The sequence below is a fragment of the Artibeus jamaicensis genome, unplaced genomic scaffold (genome assembly GCF_021234435.1).
Source record: "Artibeus jamaicensis isolate MK-2021 breed Jamaican fruit bat unplaced genomic scaffold, CSHL_Jam_final scaffold_833, whole genome shotgun sequence".
Classification (NCBI taxonomy): Eukaryota; Metazoa; Chordata; class Mammalia; order Chiroptera; family Phyllostomidae; genus Artibeus; species Artibeus jamaicensis.
In genome coordinates this window covers 8,302,915-8,328,808 of record NW_026522056.1, presented here as the reverse complement: position 1 = coordinate 8,328,808, position 25,894 = coordinate 8,302,915, and the positions used below count along the sequence as shown (strand labels likewise).

Below are 25,894 nucleotides of genomic sequence, written 5' to 3'. Positions count from 1 at the left end.
GACGCCGCGCACAAAGCCCCCCCACCCGGACTCTCGGGGCGCCGCCGCCGCCAAATCTTCAGCCGCTCACTGGCTGCCGGGCCGCGGCGCCTACCGGGAAATGCAGTCCCGGGTTCGGGGTGCGGGGGGCGAAAGGAGGAAGAGGCTCGTCCACGGGCGGGGAGGAGGGGCCAGAGCGAGAACCAGAACTGAGAGCCATCCGCGGGAGTCCGGACGAGAAGTGAGATCTCTGGCCCGCGGGGCAGACGGAGCGGAAGGAAAGGGGCGAAGGGGAGTCAGAACGAAACAAAACTGGAAGACGGGGAACACAGGTTAAAGGTTGGGTCTGTGTGTAACATGGTGCTCGTGCATGTTCCGTGTTAAATAAAAGCACGATTTTGAAACACCAGTGGCACTGCGAGACAGGCACTACATGTTAGACTTAACCGACTAACGGGCGCCCGGTTAGGACGCGCCGGAGAGAGCACAACATTTGTGGTGCCTCCTTGGCTGCCTTCAGCCCGACAGCTGTCAGAGAGGAGCTGCCTGTTCCGCACGGGTCTGCGTCTGGACACCACGGCAGCAATTTCAGACCCGATCCTCCGGGACGTCTCTCCTTCAGCCCTGCGCCTTTCAGCCGGATGCTGCGCCCCCCCTCACCCCTACCCTGCCCCGCGCTCCCCGCGGCAGGCAATAGAAAGCCTTGGCGGCGTCTGGAGCTCTGGGGGAGCGCCGACCTCCCCAGCAGGTACGCGGCCGCGCGCCTCCTTCCTGCTCGCGCTGCGGGCCCGGAGACTTGTGGGTAACGAGTTGCACAGAAGCGCCCAAACGCACCCTAGACGCTAGGGCCCAGAGGGCCCTGTGCCCGTCGCGTGCGTGGGCATTCTGCCGCTCGCTGCCAGACCCTCCTGCCCAAAGAGATGAGGGCATTTGTCCTAGACGAAGTTCATGCAAGAATGAGAGAAGGAAGAGGGAGTCCAAATTCTCTAACTCTCTAGCCCTCCCCATGGTAGCAAATTTACGTTAAACAATGGAAGGTCCTGTTGGGCGGGGGAAGGGGTGACACAACAAACTTATTGCAGGAGTGTGCAGATTTGGGGATATTTCCTGGGGACTGGTGGATAATGACTAGAACGTTGCAGCACAGAGAAGGTACAAAGAAAACAGGTAGCTATTAGATGAGGAAACCAAAACCCGTGCTCTGTTTTGAGAATAATAAAGCCGTATTACCACTAGATGTTATTACTCTCCATAGATGTTACAGTGCTGGATCTATTTAGTACCCTTACAAGAAATTCCTGGTATCTTTAAATGCTACTTAAATAAGAAATTAAAAGTTTCCTACAGATCAATTATTTTAATGATTACTAATTATGTATTAGCTTGTTTAAACATGGTTGTTTAAACCCTGTTAATAGTACCAAGGATGATATTCAGAATTATGTGTTCCCATTACTATCAAGCATTAAATATTTCTAAAACTACATTTGTGTAGTAGCTACATTTTGTGTATAACAACAAAAGTTGAAGGAATCAATAAAATCACATTTTTGTTTGTTTTAAATGCCTAAATGACTTTTTGGAACAAAGTTCTCCCGAGGGGACCACCTGAGCTTATTTTAGTTTGATTTTGTCTTCTGGAAAGTAAGGTTAAATTGGTCTTTTTTTCTGCCCTGACCAGTGCAGCTCAGTTGGTTGGGTGTTGACCTGCAAAATGAAAGGTCACAACCACCAGTCAGAACACAACAACCCTAGTCAGGGTGCATATATCGATAGTTCTGGCCCTCTTTCTCTCCCTCTCTAAAAATAAAAAAAAGTCTTAAAAAAATTGTTCTATTGCAGTTGTCCCAGTTGTACTGTTGCTCTCCTCTGCCCCGCCCACCATCCCACAAATAAATAAAATCTTTAAAAATTTGGATCTTTTTCCTTTTTTTTTTTTGGCTATGATCCTTTCCACTTCCACCTTTTTTTCCCACCTTCCCATCTTTACATTGTTTTGTTGATAAATTGTTGCCTTGACCGGACAACTGGATTTTTCCCTTGAGGAAAACCCGGTTGTCCCTAGGGATTTAATTTTGATTTTCTTCTAAAACTGTGTTGACGAGTTTAAAATTGAAGTTATGTTGTTGGCAGCAGTGAGAACAGCACCAGGTGTTAGACCAGTGAAGTCAGGCTGAACCTTGATTCTTGAGCTCTGGTTAAGAAAAAATTCATACCCAAGACTCAAAACTATAAGAAAAAGTTTATTCAGAAAGTCAGAGGTAGAAAAAGTGAGTGGTAGAAGAAATGGGGCCAGGAAGCAAGTTACAAAGGCAAAAAAAAAAAAAAAAAGAAAAAAGAAAAGGCCCTTGGAGCTTAGGAGAGAGAAGGATAAAGGAAACAACTCTGTGGTGGAAGGTGAAGGGGAGGGCAAGAGCTGGGTTTTTAAGGGAAGGGGATTTTTAGGGGTAGTTTCAGAAGAGGATATTAGTAGAACGTTCATCAGCTTTCCAGGTGTGTCCTTTCAGGGTTGTGGTCTCCACTGATTGGTCCTCACAGGGACAGGGGTCATTAGTCATTGCAGCTAGTCCTAAAGTCTGTCTTGGCCTTGCTTGTCTGGTTTTGCTGCTTTTCTGGACCTGGAGCTGAAACAGCTGAGCCCTAGTTGTATTTGATGCAGGTCAGAACCTCATTGTTCTGGGGGCTTAATGCTTTAGGCTATTATTCATTTTGTCTCTAAGGGGGCCTAATCTATATGACTTGTAAGAAGCCAGGGAAGAACAGGTCTGAGTTGGGTCTGAACCAAATGACCATTGATATGAAAGGCCAGGGGGTCTAAACCTGGCGAGTGAGCGATATGCTAGGGGAGGAAAGGTTACGCTGGGTGAGGTCCTTGTTTTCCCAGTATGACCCGTTTCTAGGCACCCTGGGCCTTCCACCCTGGTGACCTGTACCTGGCCCATCATCCTTGCTCGTCTCATGTCTGTCTATCACAATTTGAGGTGGATGCTTAATATTGCACAGTCTTTTTGCAGAACATTAGAAAACACATTGTTAATAATATTTGATCTGGAACTATAGTTAGGGAAATGGCCATTAAAAAGAATTACATTTTAGCATCTCACATCTGAGGTTCAGAAAATGGTCCCTCTTCTCCAAAGAAAATGAGCAAACAGGTCATTAAGACAGCAATCTAACAATCAGGGCCAGAGTAAGGGAGGAAAACATTTTTTGTTTCTTTTTTGAAGATCATCGCTAAAAACTCCTTACATTGTAAATCACTGATCCTGAAAGTCAAAAAGTTGTCAGTTTTAGTAACATAAGGCAACATTGCTTTGAACAAATAAATTTCAATGTGAAAGATTCTTAGCCCTTCCCTTTTCAGTATAGGGTTGCTAACATATGGCCGCAGTAGAGAAATACAGCTCATCTTTCAAATAGCGATCTTGGAATCATTCATCTGGTTTATGAATACTTAATAACATTCCCTGTGCCTGGTTGTACATGAATACAATGCATGAATAAGAATATTTCCCGGTATAATATGTCTCCCAGGGATATAAGAGGAATATTTTTGCATCCTTATGATCTTTTCCAGAAAAGTATGGGTACATGGTAGTGTTTAATTTATGAAATTAATGTGAAAATTATACCATACCTTTTTACAGCTCAAAATTTACCATCAAGAATTTTCCGGAAAAGGAAGAAAAGCTAAAAATACAAAGCTTTGTAGAATTTGTTGATTCTAGTAAACAGAATGTGAAGTGAAACCTTTATGTGGAAAGTTGGGCATCAGACATGCACAAAGGGCCCTCTACTGGTCAAATTGAAAAGTTTTTGCCTTATTTACATAGTTGATCCATTTAGTTACTAGCTGAAAAAATGCTTTGTGGATTTTTTTTAAAACCCAAAAACAAATGAAAAAAACCTCGAAATTTAATACCCGCCATCTTCATTCTTACAAATGTGCAGCCCCGATGAGTCAAGTGTGTGGTCAGCGAACATGTTAAGAGAAATGTTTTCCGTGAGAAAGCCCTTCCTTGCTGTCTGGTGTTAGTCAACGCGGAGCCACTAACATTTTATTTTTCCTTGTAGAGTCAGGTGAAATGGATAGGTAGAGAAAACTAGGGAGCAAAACATGTCCAGATCTTTCACTTTCCCAAGATGGCTCAGTTTGCCATCCTAGGAACTGAAGTGCCCCCCCCCCCAAACCTGCACAGCTACTGTAATATAGAGTTTAAATATTGAGATTTTTACACAAAGTACGGATCAGAAACAATACCTCTGTATTGTTTAAGAGATCATTTGTAAAACAAGTTCAGATCACACAGCATCACAATCTCGGGCCAGCAGAATGCTTTCCCTACCACTCCCTCTTTTCCCGGCCCTCCCCGCTTCAGTCGCGCAGTCCGAGGGGGTGGAGGAAGCAAGGAAATACATAAGTGATGTAATTCGTGACTCCAAGGTGGTTACCATGGCGACTATCAGGCAAATTGCGCCAACGGGAAGGTAAAAACCACCTTTAATCCAGCTTTCAATGAAGGGCTTTCAGGAAGGGATAGCCCACAACCCACAGTCCCTGCACAGGCCAGGAAACGTCCGTCTTCCCCTCCCCCCCGCCCGGGCTCCTCAGACCACCCCAGCCAGACAGCGAGTCCCGTTTGCTCGTGGGAACAGGACTCCTGCCTCCGGGGATGCTGCCGCGAAGGACGCGCCGGCGCCCCGGCACCGAGAGCCCATTGGCGGGCAGTGTCGTCACTCAGAGTGACGTCAGCGGCGGGGGAACGGGCGCAGCGGGGAAGTCGGCCTCGGGCCGTTCGCGCTCCCTGGCCGGGGACGAGGGGGAGCGGGAAGGGGCTAGAGGACCGCGGCGGCCGTTCCGGGAGGCGGCCCACGGAGGTAGAGGTGGGCGGGCCCAGCCCGCCGCGGCGACCTGCGGGTCCCGCCTGCCGGTTTCCCCGGAGAGCCGCTCCCGCGGCGCCCAGCTCCGCCCCGCCGGTTTCCCCGGCAGCCTCCGCGAGCCCGGCGCGCCGTCCTCGGCCCCGGACCTCCGCCTCCTGCCCGCCCCACAACTTCGGGGCTCCACTCAGCCTCCACTCCCCCTCTTTCGTGCTGCGCTGCCTTCAGTCTCTCCGCAGCCCGCGCCCGACTTGTCCTCCGCCTTCCGTAAACTCGGGTCTCCAGCGAGGCTCGTCCCCGCGCCCGCGCCGCTCCCGCGCCCGAGTGCAGAGACGCACCCCAGAGCCCGCCGCGGTGGACACGGTCCGCACCAGGCGCGCAAACGCAGCCCGCTGCGGAGAGCGAGGGCGCGCTTTGCCGCCAGCGGGTCAGCCGTGTGCGGGCGGCGGAGGCGTCTTAGGGCCTAGTCCCTGCGTGTGGGCCTGGGCGGGACTCGGCCCCGCCCCCGGAGTGCTCGCCAGCTGGCGGGGTGCCCCGGCCGCTGGGCGGACTCGCCTCCCGGTGGGCTCTGGGCACCCTCCAGCAGGGGAGCGCCTGTTCTTTAGTCTGGGCCGGATGCGAAAAGTATTATTTGAACTCTTTTTTAAAAATTTATTTTAATTGTTGTTTAAGTACAATTTTCTGTCTTTTACTCCCATCCCAGCCCCCCCCTCCCCCCAGTATTATTTGAACTCTTGGTCAGAATGTCAGCTCCGTGGTCGAGGTTTCTGTCTCGGAGAGACCCTGGTACTCTTTTCCCAGGTGCAGGGCAGCAGAGTTGACACTACGAGATGTTAAGGCTCCTTACCGCCCTTGGCAGAAAAGCGCCGCAGGATGGAAGGTTTCTGTAAAGCTTATCTAAAGGTATAAAGCTCTGTGGAGAATCACTAACACAGGAAACCGGTTTGCTTTCATGTGAACTGTTAGGTACCATGTATATCTTCACTGCTACTTGAATAAGTACTTTCAATTTTTTAAAGTTTGGGGCAGCTTGACCAAGTGTGGAAAACACTAATTTAAAACAAACCCAAGACATTTACTTTCTGCCCGTATTTTTAGGCTACCAGTAAGTGTGCCTTGCTCACCTTCTTGAATAGTTGGCAACCGTTTAAGTAGATTGTTAAGTGCTATTGACCAGAAATCAAAATGTCTTTGAAGACCATACCATCGTGAGCTGCGTTTCTGTTTGATGGGATCTCAAAGTGCCATTCTCAAATCCAGGGCTAAGAAAACAATGTTCATGTTGTTGGACATGAACGCAAAAGAGATTTTATATTTTGAATAGGATATGCAAATTCTTGGCTCCTAGGATCTTTATAATTGATGTGTTTTTCAAATACTAAATTGTTTATCTATTCCTTCTGCTTAGGTCCCTATGTTGACTAGTTGAGACAAATACGAATATGGCCTTCTACAGTTGTAACACGGTCCTAGCTATTGCCCGGACAAGGTAAGCCTTGTAATCTGCTGCCCTCAATATTTATATGAATTTTATTCTTCTAGATGGAAAAGATATATGTAAAAAGATTGGCTTAATAGACAAAGCTTTGTTGGTTTTAAGGAAGCTGACGTTTTAATGTATTTAAACTTACCCCAAATTTTGTATATGCTTTAGAACTCAGGCTGAGTAATGTTGTAGATGTGTAGTACAAGTAAGATACAAGATGTAGTGGTTTTAGAATGACACTTCTGTCATTGATGACTGCTACCTGAGGCCCTTAGGAAGAAAAAGGAGTAAACCTGCTGGCCAACAAGCCAGTCCCAGGGCCAGCATCTGCCCCACAAGGTCTGTTAACACTTGTTGATTACAAAGGCTGTTCACTGAGAACTTGCTATGTGCCAGATGCACTGTACGTCTTCCCTTTTAGCCATTCAAAAAGTGTTTTTTTATCTTGGCATGCTTCAAAACCAAAAAATGGAAAAAGCTATCTCTTTGCCAAAAGATGTCTCTCTGCCAGGAACTTTCTTTGCGTAGATAATCTTTTATATATTTTTAAAACAATCCGATGTGCTAGTTTAAGTGAAGATTGTGAGGTATTGCAAAAGTAGAATGTAGAAATTCGTGGCTGGGGTGCCCAATTCTAGTTCTTATTTCTAAGGGTTTTTTTTTTCCTTAAGGAATCTTAGGCGAAGGACATTTCACCCATAAATCCCTCTCACTGGAGGGGTTCCATGGGTACTGCATAGTCAAGGCTATCTTATGTGATTGATTAACCCCCAAAGGGACCTTGAAGTTCTTCATTCAAACAATATTATCAATAGAGTAGCTGAAGACAAAAGTCTTCTACCTGTTTTCTGGTAGTAGATTAGAGGCAGAACTTTCAAACGTAACCCCTGGTGGTAAAATATTTGCTCTTAGATTTTTAAATGAATAGTCTCTGAGTTTCTAACTTCTAGTATAGCGATTATTCTTAGGAATGACCTTATTGATATTTCTCATAGAGTATTTAATTCAATCATAAAGCTTACTATTCTTCAGCTGGGATAAGTTATATTTCATTTGCTAATGAACAGCATCTGCTATAAAATATAGGCTTTAAAACTATTGCTTCATTTTGACCAGATACAGCATCTATTTCTTTAACTTTTAAGTTTTTATATGTCGTGTCAACTCAGAGGATGTCGCTCTTTATTCCAGATTCCCTAGCCATTTTGTCCATCCTACCTGCTGTTCTCATTTCCCATCACTTGCATTTCTTCACTTGCCAGAGTCCCATTTAAATCAAACATGTATGAAGAACTATGGGAGCAAGACGTTCTCCTGTCTTAGTCAGCCAGGCAGTAAAGCACTGTCCTTACAAACTAGGACCACACAACAGCTTCACACGTCATCCTGCTGGTTCCAAGAGGCCCCGGGGAAACCTCGGCTGGAGCAAGCCCCCAAAAGGCCACAGGAGATGAGCCCTCAGCCCACAAAAGAGATTGGTACGAAGCCTCGGGAAGAAAAGCAATCTTATGGACAGAAAATTATGGCTGAACTTAAATATTATTACAATGGATTCTCTTTGCTTTGGTTTGACACCAAAGTTGCTGTAAGAATGATTTGGAGGCTGTTGCACGGACAGGTGCTGACCAGGCGAGAGCGACGAAGGGTAGGCAAGAACCATATTGAAGAAAGAAAATGTAGAGTTAAAATGAACTATTTAGGAACCAAGTTTTAAACTTAACTCAAAATTCATTTAAAAAAACCCAAAGTAGTAATAGTAACCGATGGTGTGAAGGAAATTTTCCTACTGAGTTTCTTATCTGCAACTGAACTGCGGTACAATTTTAGGCAAAATTCTTTAAATCTGCATATATATTTGCCTGTAGAATGGTTATAATTGTGCTTTCTAATCTCTCCAAGGAATTGAGAGGCTGCAGGTCTGATCTGTGCATCTGAAATACAAACTGTTGTTAATATATCGAGTAAATGCATTAAAAATTTTAAAAATAGATTCTATGTTATTAAAGTCCAGACCCTTAAGTTTGATGAAAGCTAGAAGATGCCAGTAATATGTTTTGATTGTCATACATTTCCGTGAGGAAATCCCATAAATATTACTTCAGGGCTAGGATAAAGAGGAGAATTCCCCCTTTCCATTGTACAAACAGCTGCAGAAAATGCATTGTTTTTTAACACTTTAAGAGCCAAAGCAGGCTTTTTAGTTTTAGTTCTTTGGATGCATCCTAAAGTAATAAGTATTGCATATGCGTTTAATTCTTCAGCTGTTGAGGACCTGTGTTGATATCTTCCGCTTGGTTCCTTTTCTGGTGTTTATAATTGTGCCCTTCATGGAGTTCTTATTACCAGTGTTTCTGAAACTCTTCCCAGAAATGTTGCCATCAACTTTTGAAAGTGAATCCAAAAAGGTATGTAGGAATTGTTGACTTTTAAAAAAATTTGACTGGCTTCCGTTTTAAGGTTTACGGAAAAACTGAACAGGAAGTAGAGAGAATCCCCAGGTACCTCGTTACCCCTTTCTGCCATTATTAACATCTTGCGTTAGTGTGGCACCTTGTTAGAGTTGAAAAGGCAATATCTATACATTATTATTAATTAAAGCTTATACTCTGCATTAGGGTTCACTCTTTGTGCCATACAGTTTTCTGGGTTTTGACAAATTGTCATATATCCACCATCACAGTGTCTTACTGCCTTAAAAGTCCCCTGTGGTTCCCCTGTTTGTCCCTTCTCCCTCTCTCCTTCGACCAGTGGCAACCACTGATCTTTTTACCATCTCCAGACTGTAAAAAGTTTTGCCTTTTCTAGAATGACATATTGTTGGAATCATACGGTGTTTAGGTTTTTCACACTGGGTCCTTTTACTCAGCAATATGGTTCCTTTAAGTCTTTTCATGCCTTATTTCTTTCAATTATGACCTAATATTTCATTGTATGGATATACCACAATGTAATCATTCACCTATTGAAGGACATCTTGGTAGCTTCTAATTTTTGGCAGTTATGAATAAAGCCACTAGAAATATCTATGTGCAGGTTTTCGTGTGGATGTACGCTTTCAGCTTATTTGGGTAAATACCTAGGTGGGTATTTACCTCTAGGTGAGTACCAGCAGTTGCTGGATTGTATGGTAAGACTGTTAATTTTGTAGGAAATCCATAGAATGTCTTCTAAAGTAGCTGTGCATTTGCATTCTCAGTGGCAGTGAATCAGAATTTCTGTTGCTCCACATTTTCGTCAGCCATTTGGTGGTGTCAGTGCTTTGAATATTAGCCGTTCTAATAAGTATGCAGTTTGTATCTCATTGTTATATTAATTTGTAATTCTTTAACGACATCTGAGGTAGAGTATCTTGTCATATACTTATTTGCCATCTAGATATCTTTTTGGAGGAGGTACCTGTTCAAATCTTTTGCCTACTTATTAATGGGGTGACTCATTTTCTTAGTGTTGAGATGTAAAAAGAGTCCTTTGTGTGTTTTTGGATGCAAGTTTTGTATTTGATATGTGTTCTGCAAATATTTTCTCCCAGACTTTGGCTTTTCTTTTCATTCTCTTAACTGTGTCTTTTGCAGAGCAAATCGTTTAAATTTTACTGAAGTACAACTTGATTTTTTCTTTCTTGGATCATGCTTTTGGTGTTGTATCTAAAAACTCTTGCCAAATCCAGGATCACCTAGATTTTCTCCTAGGTGTTTCATAGTTTTGAGTGTTACATTTGAGTTCATGTGATCCATTTTGAGTTAATTTTTTTCTTAAGAAAAGTCGGCTAACACCTTTATTTGGGGGTGGGGAGGGTTGCCGGAGCTGTTGGTGGGATGGGCCGCTTCCTCTTTCCCATCACGGGCCTCTGGCTGCACGGGATGGCACTGCCCTGAGAATTGCTGCCCTGCACAGACCCAGCTGGTACTCGTTCTTGCGGATCACGTGCCCGGTGCTGCTCAGGGCAGCCCCAGCATCCTTGCTGACTGTGGTCTGCTGGTAGGTGGCCTGTTTTTGCTGGCCGGATCTCTGCTTCGGGACAACCCCACACCTTTGCCATCAGCTCCTGGCCCTACACCCACTGCCTGCGTGAATCAGCCCCTGGCAGCATTGTAGCAGAAGGAGTTGTGGGCCCTTAGACTGTTGGGTTGGGCGCTGTGTGTCCGCTTGTTCCTCTTGATCCGGAAGATGAGTAGTTCCCTACACCGTCCACTGCAGGTGGGCGGACACAGGTGCCGCTCCCCCGGCTGGGATGCTGGGAGGCAGAAAGAGTGCGCCAGTATCTTTTTAAGAAAGGTGTAGCGTCTGCGTCAGAGTCATTTTTTTATTTGTGGATATCCAGTTTTTCCAGCCCCTTTTATTGAAAACACTAACCTCCTCATTGAACTTTAACTTGTTTTATACTGTTGAAAAAGAAAACAAACCTTAATCAACTGTTACTGCGGTGGCCAGTTGAACAGCAGGCACGCCGAATTCAAACAGGCCTGTTAGTGCTGCTGATGGTCCCAGAGAGGAAGGGGTCCTTGGTTGATGGTTGCTGTGAGGGTGAAGAGGTGAAGCTCCAGGCAGCGCCTTCATTCTCTTTATTCTGTGCAATTCACCAGGCAGTGGTGTGGAGATACGAACACAACACTGTGAGAGGACAAGGAGGGGCAGCTTTTACATCATTTTGGGAAATGTTTCACAGAAGAGGTCTGGGTGGGACCCAGACCCGGAGTGGTAGAATTTAACCACATTTTTGAAAGGCATTTGGGGTAGAAAGAATAGCACTTGCACCGGCTGAACCCTGTGAAAGGGTATGTCAGGGCCCGGGCATCACTGATTGGATCTTTATGGTGGGAACACGAGGGGACTAGTGATGGCAGATGAGAAAAGAGTGGTATGTCGGGTCAGGTGGGAAAGCATCTGCCACCCTAGGAAATTCAGACTTGACTTTAGACAGGTGGTAAATGATGGAAAGTATATTTCAGCAGTGGGCGGGTAACACCATTAGGTCTGTGTTTTAGAAAAATAACTTTGCTGGCAGGAAGGACTGAAGGCAGCGGAGCCAAGGGAGGGAAGTCAGCTGCATTGCTACTGCAACAGCGAGAGAGAGGACCAAGCTTAAATTATAGACATGGCACTAGAAATAAAAACTGGCCTTGGCTGGTGTAGCTCAGTGGACTGAGCACGGGCCTGTGAACCAGAGGATCGAGGTTCGATTCCCAGTTCAGGGCACATGCCTGGGTTGCAGGCCAGTTTGAGGGGACAGGGGGATATTTCTCTCCCTCTCTCCTTCCCTTCCCCCTCTAAAGATAAATAAATAAAATCTTTAAAAAAAAGAAATAAAAACTGAAGATAGGTGTGATGTGCTTTTAAAATATAGAATCAAATTGCAATATATGACCACCTGGCAGTGGTTTAATTTACTTACAGTAAAAGTAATTGGGACCTGGAATTAATACCATGGGGTTCTAAGGTCAGTGTTAGTAAATGAACACAGGCAGGTGAGGGGAGAGAGGAAGTGACTCATCCAAATATTCCTTTTTCTTCAATACCATTCCTCCCTGAGTGTACATATGCACATCTTGGGCACAGTCCAAGAAAATACTTTCTTGTTTGCATTTTTTTTCCCATGAAAAGGGGCACAGCAAGCGAATGAGAGTTCTGGCTTTCTGTTGCCATACTTCTCAGTTCTACTTTTCACCCATGTGTGGAAGTGCTGTGTTGTCTTCAGCCACTAGTGTCCCTCTCTCCTGTTAGACTAGAAGTCCCCAGAGGGCAGGAGGAGTATCTGTTTTTTTCTCTAGCATGTAGCACATGGTAGATGCTCAGTAGGTGGACAGTTGAGCTGATGGGTGGGTGTGGATGTGGATGCAGACGAATGAAACATGACTAAGTGGGTTCTAATTAGGGCATTGCCGTTGTGTGTTTTGGGGCTGAATCTTTTAAGATCTTTCTAAAAACCAATGATTGCTATGATTGGGTGGCCAGTAGAATCTTTTGGGCAGCTTAAAAAATATATATACATCACATATATATTCCTGTTTCTCCCTACCCCCTGAGTCCTGACCATGGTTATTTTGAAAATGCCATCCGACTGCATCTGTGATGGTGAACAAGGGTTTAGAAATAATGGTTGACATGGTGTCTTAAGCTTGTATACACTTAATTCTGTGTAGTGCTTTGTTCATATCTGTTAGAGCAGTTAACTCATTGTATTGCTATAAAGTGTGTCTGTTTTATATTTCTTAAACTATAAGCTACTTTAGTATAGAGTGAATTTCCTAGTTTTCTTGGTTCATGGACCAAGCAAAATCCAGGGCCATTCAGACCAGGTGATTGCTGAACTAGTCTCTTGGATGGTTTGTACCAGGTTAAGAACTAGTATCTCCTTTGTAAAGAACTCAGACAACCCAAGTGCCTATCAATAGACAAGTGGATAAAGAAGCTGTGGTACATACATACAGTGGAACATTATTCAGCCATAAAGAAGAATGTAATCTTACCATTTGTAACAGAATAGATGGACCTAAAGAGTATTATGCTAACTGAAATACGTCAGTCAGAGAAAGACAAATACCATGTGATTTCACGTATATGTGAAATCTAAAGAACAAAATAAATGACTGAACAATGGAAACAGAGTCATAGACACAGAGGGGAAAGGGGTTGGGGGCTGCGTGAAAAAGGTAAAGACTAAGAAGTACTAATTGGTAGCTACAAAAAAGTCATGGGGATGTAGAGTACAACATAAGGAATATTGTCAATAATACTGTAATAACTCCGTATGGTGCCGGGGGGTACCTGAAATAGTGGGGGGATCACTGTGTAAAGTATGATTGTCTAACCACTATGCCGTATGCCTGAAACTGGTACAAAATAGTGTTGAATATGAACTGGAATTGAAAAATAAAATTTAAAAAGGAAATAGCATCTCATTCTAAATCATGGCAAAGCCTGCCATGGAGGAGACATTTTGGAGCTATCAAATATTTATGATCATTGTATTAGTGATAAGTAAAAGGTAAGATTAAGGAGATAAGTTGCAAAAAGAGGCTACTTTTTATTTGCTCTGGTTCTCACAGAACACACTCAGTTAGGCCTGAAAATAACATTAGTACATTAACTAGGGATGAACAAGAACAAGGGAACACTTATTCTTCTTGCATCTTTATCTACCAAGTTGCAATCATGAAGGATTGATGAATTTTTTCCTCTTCTATTATTAAGGAAGAAAAACAGAAAAAGAAAATGGCTGCCAAGTTGGAACTAGCAAAATTTCTTCAAGAAACAATTACAGAAATGGCAAGGAGGAACAGGGCCAAGCTGGGAGATGCCTCCACACAGTTCTCGTCCTATGTCAGACAGGTGTCAGTCTTTGATGTATAATATACCGAACGACTTCTAGGCTGGGAATCTTATGAAAAGTGCATGTCATCGTGGATCTTCCAAATTGTTTACAATCTTTGAATTTGCAAATCTAAGTTATATGGATAGGATATTGCAAACATTTATAGTAGTTTGCAGAAGTGTATGTCTTAAAGCAGCCAATGTGCCGAAGACATCGATAACTTCTTGGAAACAACAGTAGAATTAGTCAGACTTTTGAACTACTGATTTTTCAGTGACCTAGGCCAACTTCAGATTTCTTTACTCCTCTTTGCACCACAGGATACATTCCCAGACCTAAGGTGGAATCCATAAATGCTTTGACATGTCTTTCAAGTAGTCTACTGGGAAGGTTAAATTAAGTAGGAAACTCATGTTGATTTTTTGATTGGGCCCTTTTGTCCCACTGCCTAGGTCCAGACAGGCCACAAGCCCAACACAAAGGAGATAGTTCGTTTTTCCAAACTATTTGAGGACCAGCTAACTCTGGAGCACTTAGATCGACCTCAGCTGGTTGCCCTTTGCAAACTGCTAGAACTGCAGCCTTTTGGAACCAACAATTTGCTCCGCTTTCAGCTCCTGATGAGACTGAAGTCTATAAAAGCAGATGATGAAGTAAGAACTTAACTGTAACTGTAGAGAATTGGCAAGGCATTAGGAGATATTTTAGGGAGGGCTTTGTGAAAAAGTGCAGTATCTTCTGTTAGGTCTGTCCATAGACTGGTTCTGGCAAAATGGGTGGTTTGTATAATCATTACCATAACATCTGAAGCTTGATTACTCGTTTTAGGAGTTACTATACTGACCCATTTTCTTGAGAAGGCCATGATAAGCAGTTAATAATTTGGACGTCTTAGCTCAGGCTGATCTAAAGCAATTAGGACCCACTTGGAAGGAACAGCAGCTCAGTAGATTCCTGACTCTGCTGCTGACGAGGACACGGCTCTACCCTCATACCGCGGCTCCCTGCCACAGAGCTGGTGCCAAAGTAAATATTCTGCTGGGAGAGCTGACCTAGTAAGGAGGGTGGCAAAACGTAAAGCAGGGAGGGAAAGCAGCACCTGGACACCTGTGGGAGAAAGGCACTGTTCGCGCTGTAACTACTAACTAGGCTCCATTAAAACATGGAAAGAGTCTTTCTTGACTCTGAATCAGCTGCTTTAAAGCATTCCGCCTGAGGGAGCAGGATTCTCAGAACTGAGACACATGATCCTGTCGGCCCCATTCAGATTTCAGTTCTTGTTTTCACAACTTTGGGATAAACAATCCTGGTCCCAGAATTATCATAGTTTTGGGTCACACCAAGCAGAAATTGTGTTATTTATTGAGGGAGTTTTGTGAAGCAGAGTTAGGGCCATCCCTGGGGTGTTGTTGGGGGATTGTGGGGAAAGAGCACCACTGGGACATGCAACAGATGGTACATAGAAAGCTTTTCAAGAGAAATGTTTTTTAAATGATTCCTAAAGCTGTCATGAAAGGGAAAGAGTAAAGATGTCTCAGGTGGGCAAATGCAAACCAAGATCATTACTTTGGCGACAGTGTTGGGGAGACGTTATGTAAATATCTCCAATAGCGTTAATACCTCTTGGCAGGATTCCCTTCATCTCAACTACTGCACTTTCCTAAGTCATCCTGATTGATAGGCATGTGGCCTCTGTGCAGTCAGTGCTGGGGACAGAGTGTGGAAGCATCAGATCCCACGTTTCCCCAATCAGCTGGAGTTTAGGGATTGGGTGAAACAGGAGCCAAAAGATCCAATACCATTCCTTACATTTCTTTCAGATGATCGCCAAAGAAGGGGTGAGTGTCTTAACTGTGTCCGAACTCCAGGCTGCCTGTAGGGCCCGGGGGATGAGATCACTGGGTCTCACTGAGGAACAACTGAGACAGCAGCTCAGAGAGGCAAGTGGCAGCCTTCCCGGCCCCGTTTTGCTCAGCTGTCTCCCCTACGCTTTGCAGACCTCGCTTCGAGATTTCTACTTTATCACAAGTAGACCATCTTATCTAAGTTGCCTTATTTAATTGAGCAGTGGGCTACCAAAGCAGCTAGATCGTTTGATTGAGACAAGGTACTGTGTTCGTTTTCTATTGCTGCATAACAAATGATCACAAATTTAGTGGCTTAAAACAACACCCACTGCCCTGGCTGCTGTAGCTCAGTGGATTGGGCACAGGCCTGCGAACCAAAGGGTGACTGGTTCGATCGATTCCCAGTCAGGGCACGTGCCTAGGTTGCAGGCCAAGTCCTTAGTACAGGGTATGTGAGAGGCAACCACACACTGATGTTTCTCTCCCTCTCTTTCTCCTTCCCTTCCCCACTCTCTAAAAATAAATAAAATAAAAACAAAACAAAATAGAAAGCAACGCCCATATATTAGCTTGTGATCCTGTGGGTTACAGGTGCCGGCTGCGTTTCTTTCTGGAGGCTGCAGGGAAGACTCCACTTCAAGCTCATTCAGTTTGCTGGCTGAATTGGGTTTCTTGCAGCTGTAGGTCTGAGGTCCTTGTTTCCTCACTGGCCATCAGCCCTGGGCTACTCTCAGTCCCGGAGGCCACCAGCATTCCTTACCTCTAGGTCACCTCCATCTGCAAAGAACTCACACGCTAACCCTCCACATGCTTTAAATCTCAGACTCCCTCTGCCCCCATTCTCCACTTTTATTTTAATCTTTAGCTCCATATTTAAAGGTCTCATGTGATTAGATGACACCTACCCTGATAACCCTCCTATCTTAAGGTCAACTGACTTGGAACCTTACTTGTATCTACAAAATCCCTTCATGGGATCACCTATAGTTGTGTTTGGTTGAGTAATGGGAGAAGGTGTGGGTACACGAGGGACTGGAAATCTCCAGGGCGCCTTAGCATTTTGCCTGCTCCGGGCATTGCAAGGGCCGGGCAAGATCCCTAACACAAGGCTTGTCATCTGTGTGAGCCCGTCTGGAGGTGTGGCCTTGGCTGCGGCTGCCTGGGCCATTCTCCCTGGTAGGGCCCCAAACCAGTGTGAAGTGTTAGGTTTGGAAACACGTGTTTAGTATTTCCCCTCGGATAACACATTTTAACTGAATGTAATGTTTGAAAAGGAAGGAGTATGTCCTGTTGAAACTCTCATTCTTTTAACTGTGAAAAGTGCTGTAAAGTGTGCATATGTTATTTGGGGACAGGAGCCATTGCTGTGACTGTGAGACTGTCAGGTGGCTTTTTCCTCTTACATCAGGGGTGTCAAACTCATTTTCACCGGGAGCCACGTCAGCCTCACAGTTGCCTTCAAAGGGCCAAATGTAATTTCAACTCCGTAACAGTTAAGGAGTAGTTACATTTATACAGTCCTAAAATTGCATTCGGCCCTTTGAAGACAACCACAAGGGTGGTGTGACCCCTGGTGAAAATAAGTTTGACATCCTGTCTTATGTGTTGGACCTGCTCTGGTTGGCAGATGGACATATTGCAGAGAGGTACCAAGATAATTCATTTGTTAAACAGAGAGTGTTAAGTGGGTTCAACTGTCAAGTTGCTTTCTTGAAAGTGTGTGCCCTCACTACAAGGGAGTGAGGCCGCAAAACCCAGCCCTGGACACGCAGCGCTCTGGACTGTTGTTCAGAAAACCTGTGTTGGGATACGGGCCGCCATTGCATAGAGAGGAGGACAAAAATGGTCAACACGAAACATCTTCACTTCATAATACGATAGAACTACAAGACACCACATTTACCTGTTCTGTTGACAGAGATCAGATTTTGATAACGTACCGTGTTGGTGAGGGTGTGCGGGGGAGGGGGACACTCATGCCTCGCTGGTAAAAATTTCCAGAGGTCTGGCTGTATCTTTCAAAATTTTAAAAAGCACTTAGTTCGACCTAGCAGTTTCACTTCTAGGAATTTATCCTGTTCTCGCACGTGTGCAAAATGACGTATCTACAAGGTGGTCCACGGCAGCACTGTAACAGCATAAGGTTAGAAACTGCCTAACATTCATCAATAGGAATGTAATCAGATAAATCACGGTATTTTAAACATCCTGTACGGATGTTTAAAAAGGAGGAAGTAGACAAGACAATATCTTGTCTACTGATGAGTCAATCTCCAGGATGAAGTATTTCAGGGGAAAAAAAAGCAAGGATAAAAGTGTATATCTCACTCACCCTTTGTGTAAAGATAAAAAAAGACACAGATATTGCCTGTTGCTATGGCCATAGGGTAGCTCTGGAAGATTGAATAAGGGCTTGGTACCAGTAGTTGCTTCCAGGGAGGGGAACAGGGTAGCAAGAGAAGCAGGTAGGACACAGGCTTCTTTTTAGTGATTTCATTTGACCTTTGAATTTTATCTTGTGCGTATATTACTGACCTAAAAAAATCTTTTAAAAGCCTGGCCAATTTGGTACAACTTGAAAACTTACATTGCATTCTTATTTTAACGTTTGTTTGGTTATGTGTGAGGCTGGTTTACTCTTTAACATCTACTTTGTGTCTCAGCGAAGACACTTAGCCTGTTCAATCCACAGTTGTTTTGAGAGTTTAACTGAACATTCTTTCTAATGCTGAGGGGTGCCCCCTGGAGTGAGGGGGGTTGCAGTACAACCGCTGGTGCAGAAGCCAGGCGGCTGCCGTGGTGGTCCTCGTCCTGCCCTCGGTTGTCAGCATGCGCCCGGGGAAGCTGTGAAGCCGGAGAAGCAGTGGGTGACCGTGGGTCACGTCTGGTCCTAACATTGATTTGTCATGTTTCTCCCCCCATTCTCCAGTGGCAGGACCTCCACCTGAAGGAGAATGTCCCCCCTTCTCTTTTGCTCCTGTCACGAACCTTCTACCTGATAGATGTGAAGCCAAAGCCAATTGAGATCCCACTAAGTGGGGAGGTGAGTGACTGGCTCCCGGAGAATCTCGATTTCCAGAACTAGGGCCTCTCCACAAACCCCTTACTCCTCTGACCGTTGCAGTCAGAGGAGGCATTTCTTTTGGAATTTGGCCCAATTGGCCTTAAGATATTAAAATCACTGAAACTACCTGTAGCTATGGGGCCGTATTGCCTTTAATCCCAGCTTGATGTAGGGGGTTCACTCGTAGGAGCCGGTTTGTTCTCTCACTGCGGCTCATTAACTGTGTAGTAACGGTTTCTCTGTTACTGCAGAGGGACTTCCTCACCACTTCCTCCTGGAGGCCGAGTGGCCCCTGCTCTGTCGTGTCTGTGTCATTTGTCCGACTCCTATTAATTTTGAAGCCGTGAATGGCCAATCTAGAGTGCAATTTTTTTGTTTTTCTACAACTCATTTTCTTTTTTTTTTTTTAATTTATTTTTTAAATTGATTATGCTGTTACAGTTGTTCTATTCCCCCCTTCATTCCCCTCCCCCTGCCCCCCATCCCCACCATTACCCCCTTGATGACCATGTGTCTCAAGTCCTTTAGATTCTATATTTCCCATGCTATTCTTGCCCTCCCCATCTATTTTCTATCTACTGTCTATGCTACTTATTTTCTGTACCTTCTCCCCCCTTCTCCTCCTCCTCCCCTTGCTAACCCTCCATGTGATCTTCATTTCTATGTCTCCACTCCTGATCTAGCTGTCCTTTTAGTTTGCTTTTGTTTTAGGTGTGGTTGTTAATAACTGTGAGTTTGTTGTCCTTTCACTGTTCATGTTTCTTTAACTTCTTTTTCTTAATCATTGTTTGTTGCCTTTAACTCGGCAGCTGTATTTGTCCTGGTACTTTACTGAAGGACCCAGCAGTGGCCCGATCACTAGAGCATCTTGCTCTGGGTACTTCAGAAAGGGCCTCTCAGCTGTCTGCTCCGTGGTTTTAAGTCTAACTCGGAACCTGCACGGTGAGGAAGGAAAGGACCATTCAGAACAGGCTGCATGTGTGGTTTAGTGGATTAAACTAAATACTCCAGAACGAGGACCAACCACTTTATAATCTTAGTTATGCTGTTAGCTCCTGGGCCATACCAAGGAAAATGACAGGCGGTCCAGCTTGTAAAATGCAGGCGGGGAGACACCACCTTGCCTTCCCTCTGCATAGCTGCAGAGACTAATCTGGATTTGGGTTTTGTCCAGGAAGGATTCTAGGGAGACTGCGTAGGAGCAGTTTTGGAGCACAGACCCCGTTCTGAAAGGCAGGCTACTGGAGTCTTACTTTCTTTGGGCTTCAAGATACACGGTTACGTGTCATTCTCAGGCTGCCGTCAGGAGCAAGGACATCTGGGAGGAGCACACTGTCTCAGACAGTGTGCTGAGTTTGGGTTCTCAGAATTACTGGGGGTGGCCAGAAACTCTTTATCCAGATGTTGTTTTCTGGGACGGTTGAGAAAGACCTAGGAATTAAGGATAAAATGACAAACCCCTAGGCATTTTGTTGGTTGCTTTGTTAAAAATCCACATTTTAAAACTTCTATTTTCCATATATACAAAGTGAGAACAAGTACCGTGCTAGGTTCTGTAAGAATTCAGAGACATCAAATAGAGTATTCAGTCATTTTGGATATATGCAGCCCTTTTCCCTCCAAAGTACACAAAGACATTACTTATTTTCAAAGGAGCAGTGATATATTTATTTTCAAATCTAATTAGTATGATTCTTAAAGACAGGTTAGCTAGCTATTTAAAATACCACCTTCTCCCTCCTTTTCCCCCTGCATTACAGGGGCTTTTATTAAGCAGCACCTACCATTTAAATAACTTTTATCATTTATTATTAGAAACCAACAAGGGTAAAGATGTCAATTTTGGCCAAGTTATATCAATGCCATTAGAAACAAATGAGTAATTGAGAAATGGCAACTTTTGCTTTTTGAGACTAGAATATGACCAGAATTGGCAAACTGGTAGCTTGTTAATGACTGAGGATTTTAAATACTAGAACCTAATTGGACTGCAACTTTTGCATATATAGTGTACTCAGAAGTTGATACTGAGATAAATACTAAGTTGTTTCAGGGACATACTTCCTATGTTACTCATAAAGGGTCTAGTTGGGGGAAGTCAGGGATTTACTGGAAAGCAAATTGTGCTAGAAAGCACTGACTGCTTGCTGTGGAAGTGCTTCTGAGTTTCAGGGAGAGCAGAAAGCTTATGCTTACATAAAATATTTATCTCCTTAGGCTGCAAAGATGGATATTCCTGTGGAACCACCTACTTCTCCTGAATCTAAAGAAAACTTGGTGGACTTAGCACCCCAACTGAAGGGAACTAAGGTTACACCCTTACTTTTTATTTAATTAATTAGGTTAAAAGTAAAAAATAAGTTGATTGCTGTATTTTAACTCCTTTGATGAGACTGAACTCCAAGGCTGTTCTTTAATAAGGAATAATTATGGTACTGTTTGATCTGTTTCTGAGAAACTCGAACACTTGGCTGTGTGTCATTAGGTTCCAGACTTTGCCTCCTGCATCCGGTGCTGGAATGTGGAGTAGTTGTTACACGTTCCTGGTAGTCATGACACCGTGACTGCAGATCGCATGCCCATTGTTTCAAAACCAGTGACCTAACTCTCGGTTCTGACACTTAAGGATGAAAACTACGTGCAGCTGCCGCCAGCTGTGTCTTCGCCCCCAGCATCCGCAGCGTCGCTTTCGTTGCCACAAGGGCCCATCACTTCCGCTGAAGAAGCTGTAAGTATGATCTAGAACAAGACAGCCTCTTTCCCTCTGCTTGTTTTTAAGGGCAGTGAGAATGTAGAATTGTCTCTATTGTGAAACACTGCACAGTTCTTCCTGTTATCCAAACAGGAAGTTGTAGGCTGAATTTTAGTCATCTCACAACATGAGATTTTTCCATTGCAATTATCCAAAAGCAGAAAAAAAAATTAACCAGTGTTAATCAGACCTCAACATGTTAAGCCTAGAAGCTAATTACAATATAGGCAGGTTCTTATTTTCTTGTGTGCCAGATGGAAATAGTTCCTGTGTGTTGTATGGATCACACAGGATTCACATCAGGAAATACTACCAGGAGAGCAATTTAAATCTTAGGAAAAATGCTTGTAAATAAGAAATCCCTTACCTCTTTCCCATTTGGAAAGAGATAATGAAATTTGGAGCAGGAGCAACAGGCGTGACACCAGCAGACAGAAGGGCCAGGGGAGAGTCGAGCTGTGTAGCGAGGGGCTCTGCGGGCCCCAGAGCACTGAAGGTGCGCACCCATGAACACGTGCCTGGGCACACTCACATCCAGAGGCCTGGTTTGTGTGTCTTTGATTCAGAAAACCAACAGGGACTCCTAATGAATTTCCACATCTAACTGTGACCAGGGCCTAATGTCCTCATGCTTTGTACCTAGACGCTCCAGGCCAAATCACAGAAGACAACCCAGAACAGCAAGGCTAGTTCCAAAGGAGCGTAAGGACGGCTGGAGGACGCGGCTCGCCCTATCCGGCTCCCCGCCCTCAGCAGTGGCCTTCTTGAAGGACCTCCCAGCTAAGACTGTCTAGTTTGGGTTGAGGACCTGCCACTTAGTCCTTGGGCAGTCCTTTGAGACCTTGTAAACATTCCAGATGATGTCAGCAGTGAGACCAAGTTCAGCCCGTTTAGAAAAATATACTTGCAAAGCCCACTTCCTGTGCCATTATGTCATCCCACTGAACTTTGTGTGAAGCCCCCCTGCCCACACTGTTTTTAACAACTTCATATTGTGCCCACGTCCTTTAAGGGAGGAACTGTGCCATGGAACCGGCTTAGCGACTTAGACGATTCTGCCTGCTATGGCTTGGTAACCTGTGTAAGAACTTGAAAACTCCAAAAACCAGTGTAAGCGCACCTGACTGACTCCTTCAGTGATCCAGCAGTAGGAACAGTACTTTATGAGATGGAACGGATATTCCCACCGTAAGGTCTTTCTGGGTGTAATGAAAAAACTTCTTGGAGAATAAAGTGGGGAGTGAGACTGGCAATCCGAAAGGCTTGGCTGCTGCTTGGCTGTTCTGTGACTCCCCCCTCTGGGCCTGCAGGAATCTGGGAGGCGGCCACGATTCCAGCACATGTGGCTTTCATCAGCCACCATTTTGCTAGGAAACATAATTAAGGGTTTAAGGCTTAACCATTTGTTTGTGCTGGGTGTGTGTTTTCCTGGCCTTTCACAAACAAGACTATTTGTTAGTCATAGAGGTTGGTAAAGTCTGATATGACCCCTATGCTACCCAGTAACAAACATTACATTCAGGTATTTGCTACCCAGTAACAAACATTACATTCAGGTATTTGCCTGGTGTTTTCTGGGCTTGTCAATACTGAAAAGACAACTCCACTGACTGCCACGAAGCCGAGCAGCGGTCTTTCCCTTGAGGAGTGCTTAGGAGGGAAGAGGTGTTTCACCTCTGGATGACGAAATTGGGTTTCTTCCCTTGCTGTGAAATTGCAGTTTGCTGGGAATCAGTTAGACTAAGTGAAACAAGCATCTTTGCCCAGGATCACCTAAACGAGGGCTGAGGGCTGTCGTCAGCACTTCGCAGCAAGGATATGTGCTTTTATAAGCTTCCTAACCCTCCTCTCGGCCAGAGGACAAGCCCCACCATGTCCCCCGCTGATGAACTTCAGTTCCTTGAGAACAAGAACCCCTACTATACAGCATTCCAGGGATCGCACCATTGCCTGGCACGGTGATTCATATTAATTTCCCCACTTTTAAAATAATGGGTGTTTACTTTAATTAGTTCACATTTCAAGTGTTGACTGTGGGAAAGGGATTAGCTACCTGTTGAATCCTGTTTAAGCTGAATGATTCATCTGTATTGTTGGGCTACGATCTTTCTGGTTTGTCCAAGTGGAGTGGGAATGGGAAAGTCAAGGGGCCCCTGGTCACTTTTGGCTTCAGTTGGCCTTCACCCATTTTTGCTTCATAATCAGGCATCCAAGCTGTGACACACCTCTGTTCCCATTCTCATGATAGCAGCTCAGAGGAGTCAAGGTCATTTCTTTGCCCCCATCACTTAGGCTTGGCTGTTGGCTTCCATGACTGTCAGCTCCAGCCTCGTGCTACAGCTGAGTTAAAGGTGTTCTGGGGGATGACTAGCAACAGACTCAGGTGGGGGGCCCAATCTGCAGCCCTTGCGGATTCCAGTGATGTAAATACCCCCACACGGCAGACCTCAGGCCACCAGCAGGCCACTGAATAGCAGTTGGAAAAGACGGAGCCAGTCCCAGCACACAGCTCCAGCCCACAGCAGCAGTGAGAGACAATTAAACCTTGACTCGTCATGTTCATTAAACACCTCCCTCCTGTGCACCAGCAGTGTATGTGATTCTACTCATGTTATGTGGTAGCCTAGATAGAACGTGCCCAAGACCGAGTCTTCCTGAACACCTGGGTTCTTCCTGACCTTCCCTCTCCCCGGCTGTCACCAGCTGCTGATAATCTGAGTATAATCTTAGGCCTTTTCTGAACCCAGCCTGAGTGATCAGTGGTGTCAGACATGGCCTGTGACTCTGACATTAATTCTGCTACAATGGGTGCTGGAAGCACTTGACATTCATGGACCTACACTTCTGCCGTGTCAAATTCTGTACTCCACTTATTTTAGTGATATCAAATACTCTGTACTGCTGAAACCTGGGCTAACGAGGTCTCCCAGTCACCAGTACACAGCTAATGGAACTTCAAAGCAGACCGGCGCGTTATCTAATGTGGCCCTCTGGCACCCCCCAGTGGCCACTGATAAACACAGCGACTTCACTGTCATTGAGATAGATTTCTTGTTTCATCTGAGGTTCTTACTTACCTGAGATCAATACATTACATTAGCGGCACCAAGGGACTGATGACCCCCAGCCTATGGCAATTAGGAAAGGCAGAAAGGCAATATTGATTAATCCTGTGGTAATCCCAGGCTCTAATCTCTTAACCCTCAGGAAACCAGCCAAATTCAGTGCCTCGATAGCACGTTGTCTTCATTAGAGAAACCGGATTCTTTCTCTCCGGAGACCGGGTCTGGTCATCTAAGTGAAACGGTCATTTCATTTTCTCTCAGGTCAATTTCACTATCTTTTATTAGACAGCCAGCTCAATCTCTGGGGAAATTCGTGGGTGGTTTGAGTAGTAACAGCAAGGACACCGCTGTTGCGACAGCGCCTTGCATTTCTCTAGCGTGCCTCCCGAAGGCATACAGAGCCCTTCACAGATCCTCCATCCATTTCCACAGCGCTGCTTCAAGGGCCAGGGCAGAAGTTACCACCACTCTTTCACAAGGAAAGACACCACTATCAGGCCTGAAAACAAATGTTTTTTAAGAGCTAAAATTCATTTCCTGGCTCTGTTCACCAAATTGTGCCTTCATCAAACACAAACACAAACTGTAATATGTTGACAGTTGCATATTTACAGAGACACAAGGAAAGAGAACTAATTTACAATAGTAGCCAATACTGTAGCTGACAAAAAATAGAGAGCTCAGAAGGGAAACAAAGTAGCAATCTCATTCTCCCTGCAGAAGTGAGAGCATATTGAACTTCCCTTTGTACTCAGCAGCAATCCAGCAAAAAAAAAAAAAAAAAAAGCGAGTGCTTTCGGAATCAAGGTTGCATAGAAGCGGGTTGAGCACTAAATTCTGAGGAGCCAGGACACACTGATAACCAGCAGGTGGCAGAGAAAGTAAATTTCCAAGCAGCCAGAAAACAAACATTTAGAGAATTTTCCCCCCTTTCCTAAGGGATGGGGTGGAGCTTGTACAGGAACTACAGGAAGCCAAGCTCTGTGACAGTCCCGACACGTGCAGTTTGGTCCCGTGGATAAAGAAGACAGGTGGGGGGAGGACCATGAACACAGGGCAGGCTCAGAAATGCGAAGCAAGGAGCCTTGATGTGGAACCAGTCTTAGGTGACAGTTTTCCCTTTCACAGCAGCACAGGCAAAACCACACACACAGAGGGGTGGACACATGTCTGGGTCTGAGTTTCTGCATACCCTCGTAACAGTCCGCAGGTTTCCTCTGCCTCCTCAGTGCTGCCCCTTGGCCCCAGCTCCCTCTTTGACCTCTGACCTTCCCGACCCCACCCATTTCCCCCGTTCTCAGTTGAGGGCTGTAGGGTTTTGGCTGTCACTCAGCACCTCTGGTGCCCTGAGAGGAGGTTCCTGGCCATTACGCAGATGTCTTCTTTTCCTGCCTTTCCAAAAGCATCTGAGAGGCCTGGGGCTTGTCTGGAGGCCTCAGCGCAGGACCTAAAAAGGAAGAGGTTAGGAGGACACTGCGGGGAGCCTGTGTGCCCTGGGGACAGACAGAGAC

The 25,894-nt window shown here is 45.0% G+C and overlaps 1 protein-coding gene and 1 pseudogene across 11 annotated transcripts; one reads left to right on the top strand and one right to left on the bottom strand.

Moving 5' to 3' along the window:
• Window positions 1-654: 654 nt before the first annotated feature.
• Window positions 655-25,101, top strand: LETM2 (leucine zipper and EF-hand containing transmembrane protein 2). 11 transcript variants are annotated; one of them, XR_008390598.1, is made up of 13 exons: window positions 4,775-4,857; window positions 5,659-5,760; window positions 6,266-6,346; window positions 7,535-7,988; window positions 8,605-8,748; window positions 13,535-13,672; window positions 14,108-14,308; window positions 15,476-15,595; window positions 18,432-18,545; window positions 20,784-20,876; window positions 21,193-21,294; window positions 21,962-22,840; window positions 22,875-25,100. XR_008390598.1 is itself a non-coding variant. In XM_037166970.2 (12 exons), exons 3-12 carry the CDS (start codon window positions 6,300-6,302, stop codon window positions 22,022-22,024), a joined length of 1,476 nt encoding a protein of 491 aa, XP_037022865.2. In that variant the 5' UTR covers window positions 4,775-4,857; window positions 5,659-5,760; window positions 6,266-6,299; the 3' UTR covers window positions 22,025-25,100. The 11 variants fall into 11 exon arrangements, 10 of the variants coding, with proteins under 10 accessions (XP_037022867.2, XP_037022865.2, XP_053515878.1 ...); XM_037166970.2 differs by having other exon boundaries at window positions 21,962-25,100; XM_053659902.1 differs by having other exon boundaries at window positions 4,792-4,863; window positions 21,962-25,100.
• On the bottom strand, window positions 10,119-10,704 carry LOC119064991 (60S ribosomal protein L28-like; annotated as a pseudogene).
• Window positions 25,102-25,894: the final 793 nt, after the last annotated feature.

Excerpts from the sequence above, each read along its gene's own strand:
- LETM2 (XM_037166972.2), top strand. The coding sequence starts at position 6,300 with ATGGCCTTCTACAGTTGTAACACGGTCCTAGCTATTGCCCGGACAAG. Across the intron at positions 13,673-14,107 it reads TCTCGTCCTATGTCAGACAG|GTCCAGACAGGCCACAAGCC; the intron begins GTGTCAGTCTTT and ends CCCACTGCCTAG. Across the intron at positions 14,309-15,475 it reads CTATAAAAGCAGATGATGAA|ATGATCGCCAAAGAAGGGGT; the intron begins GTAAGAACTTAA and ends CATTTCTTTCAG.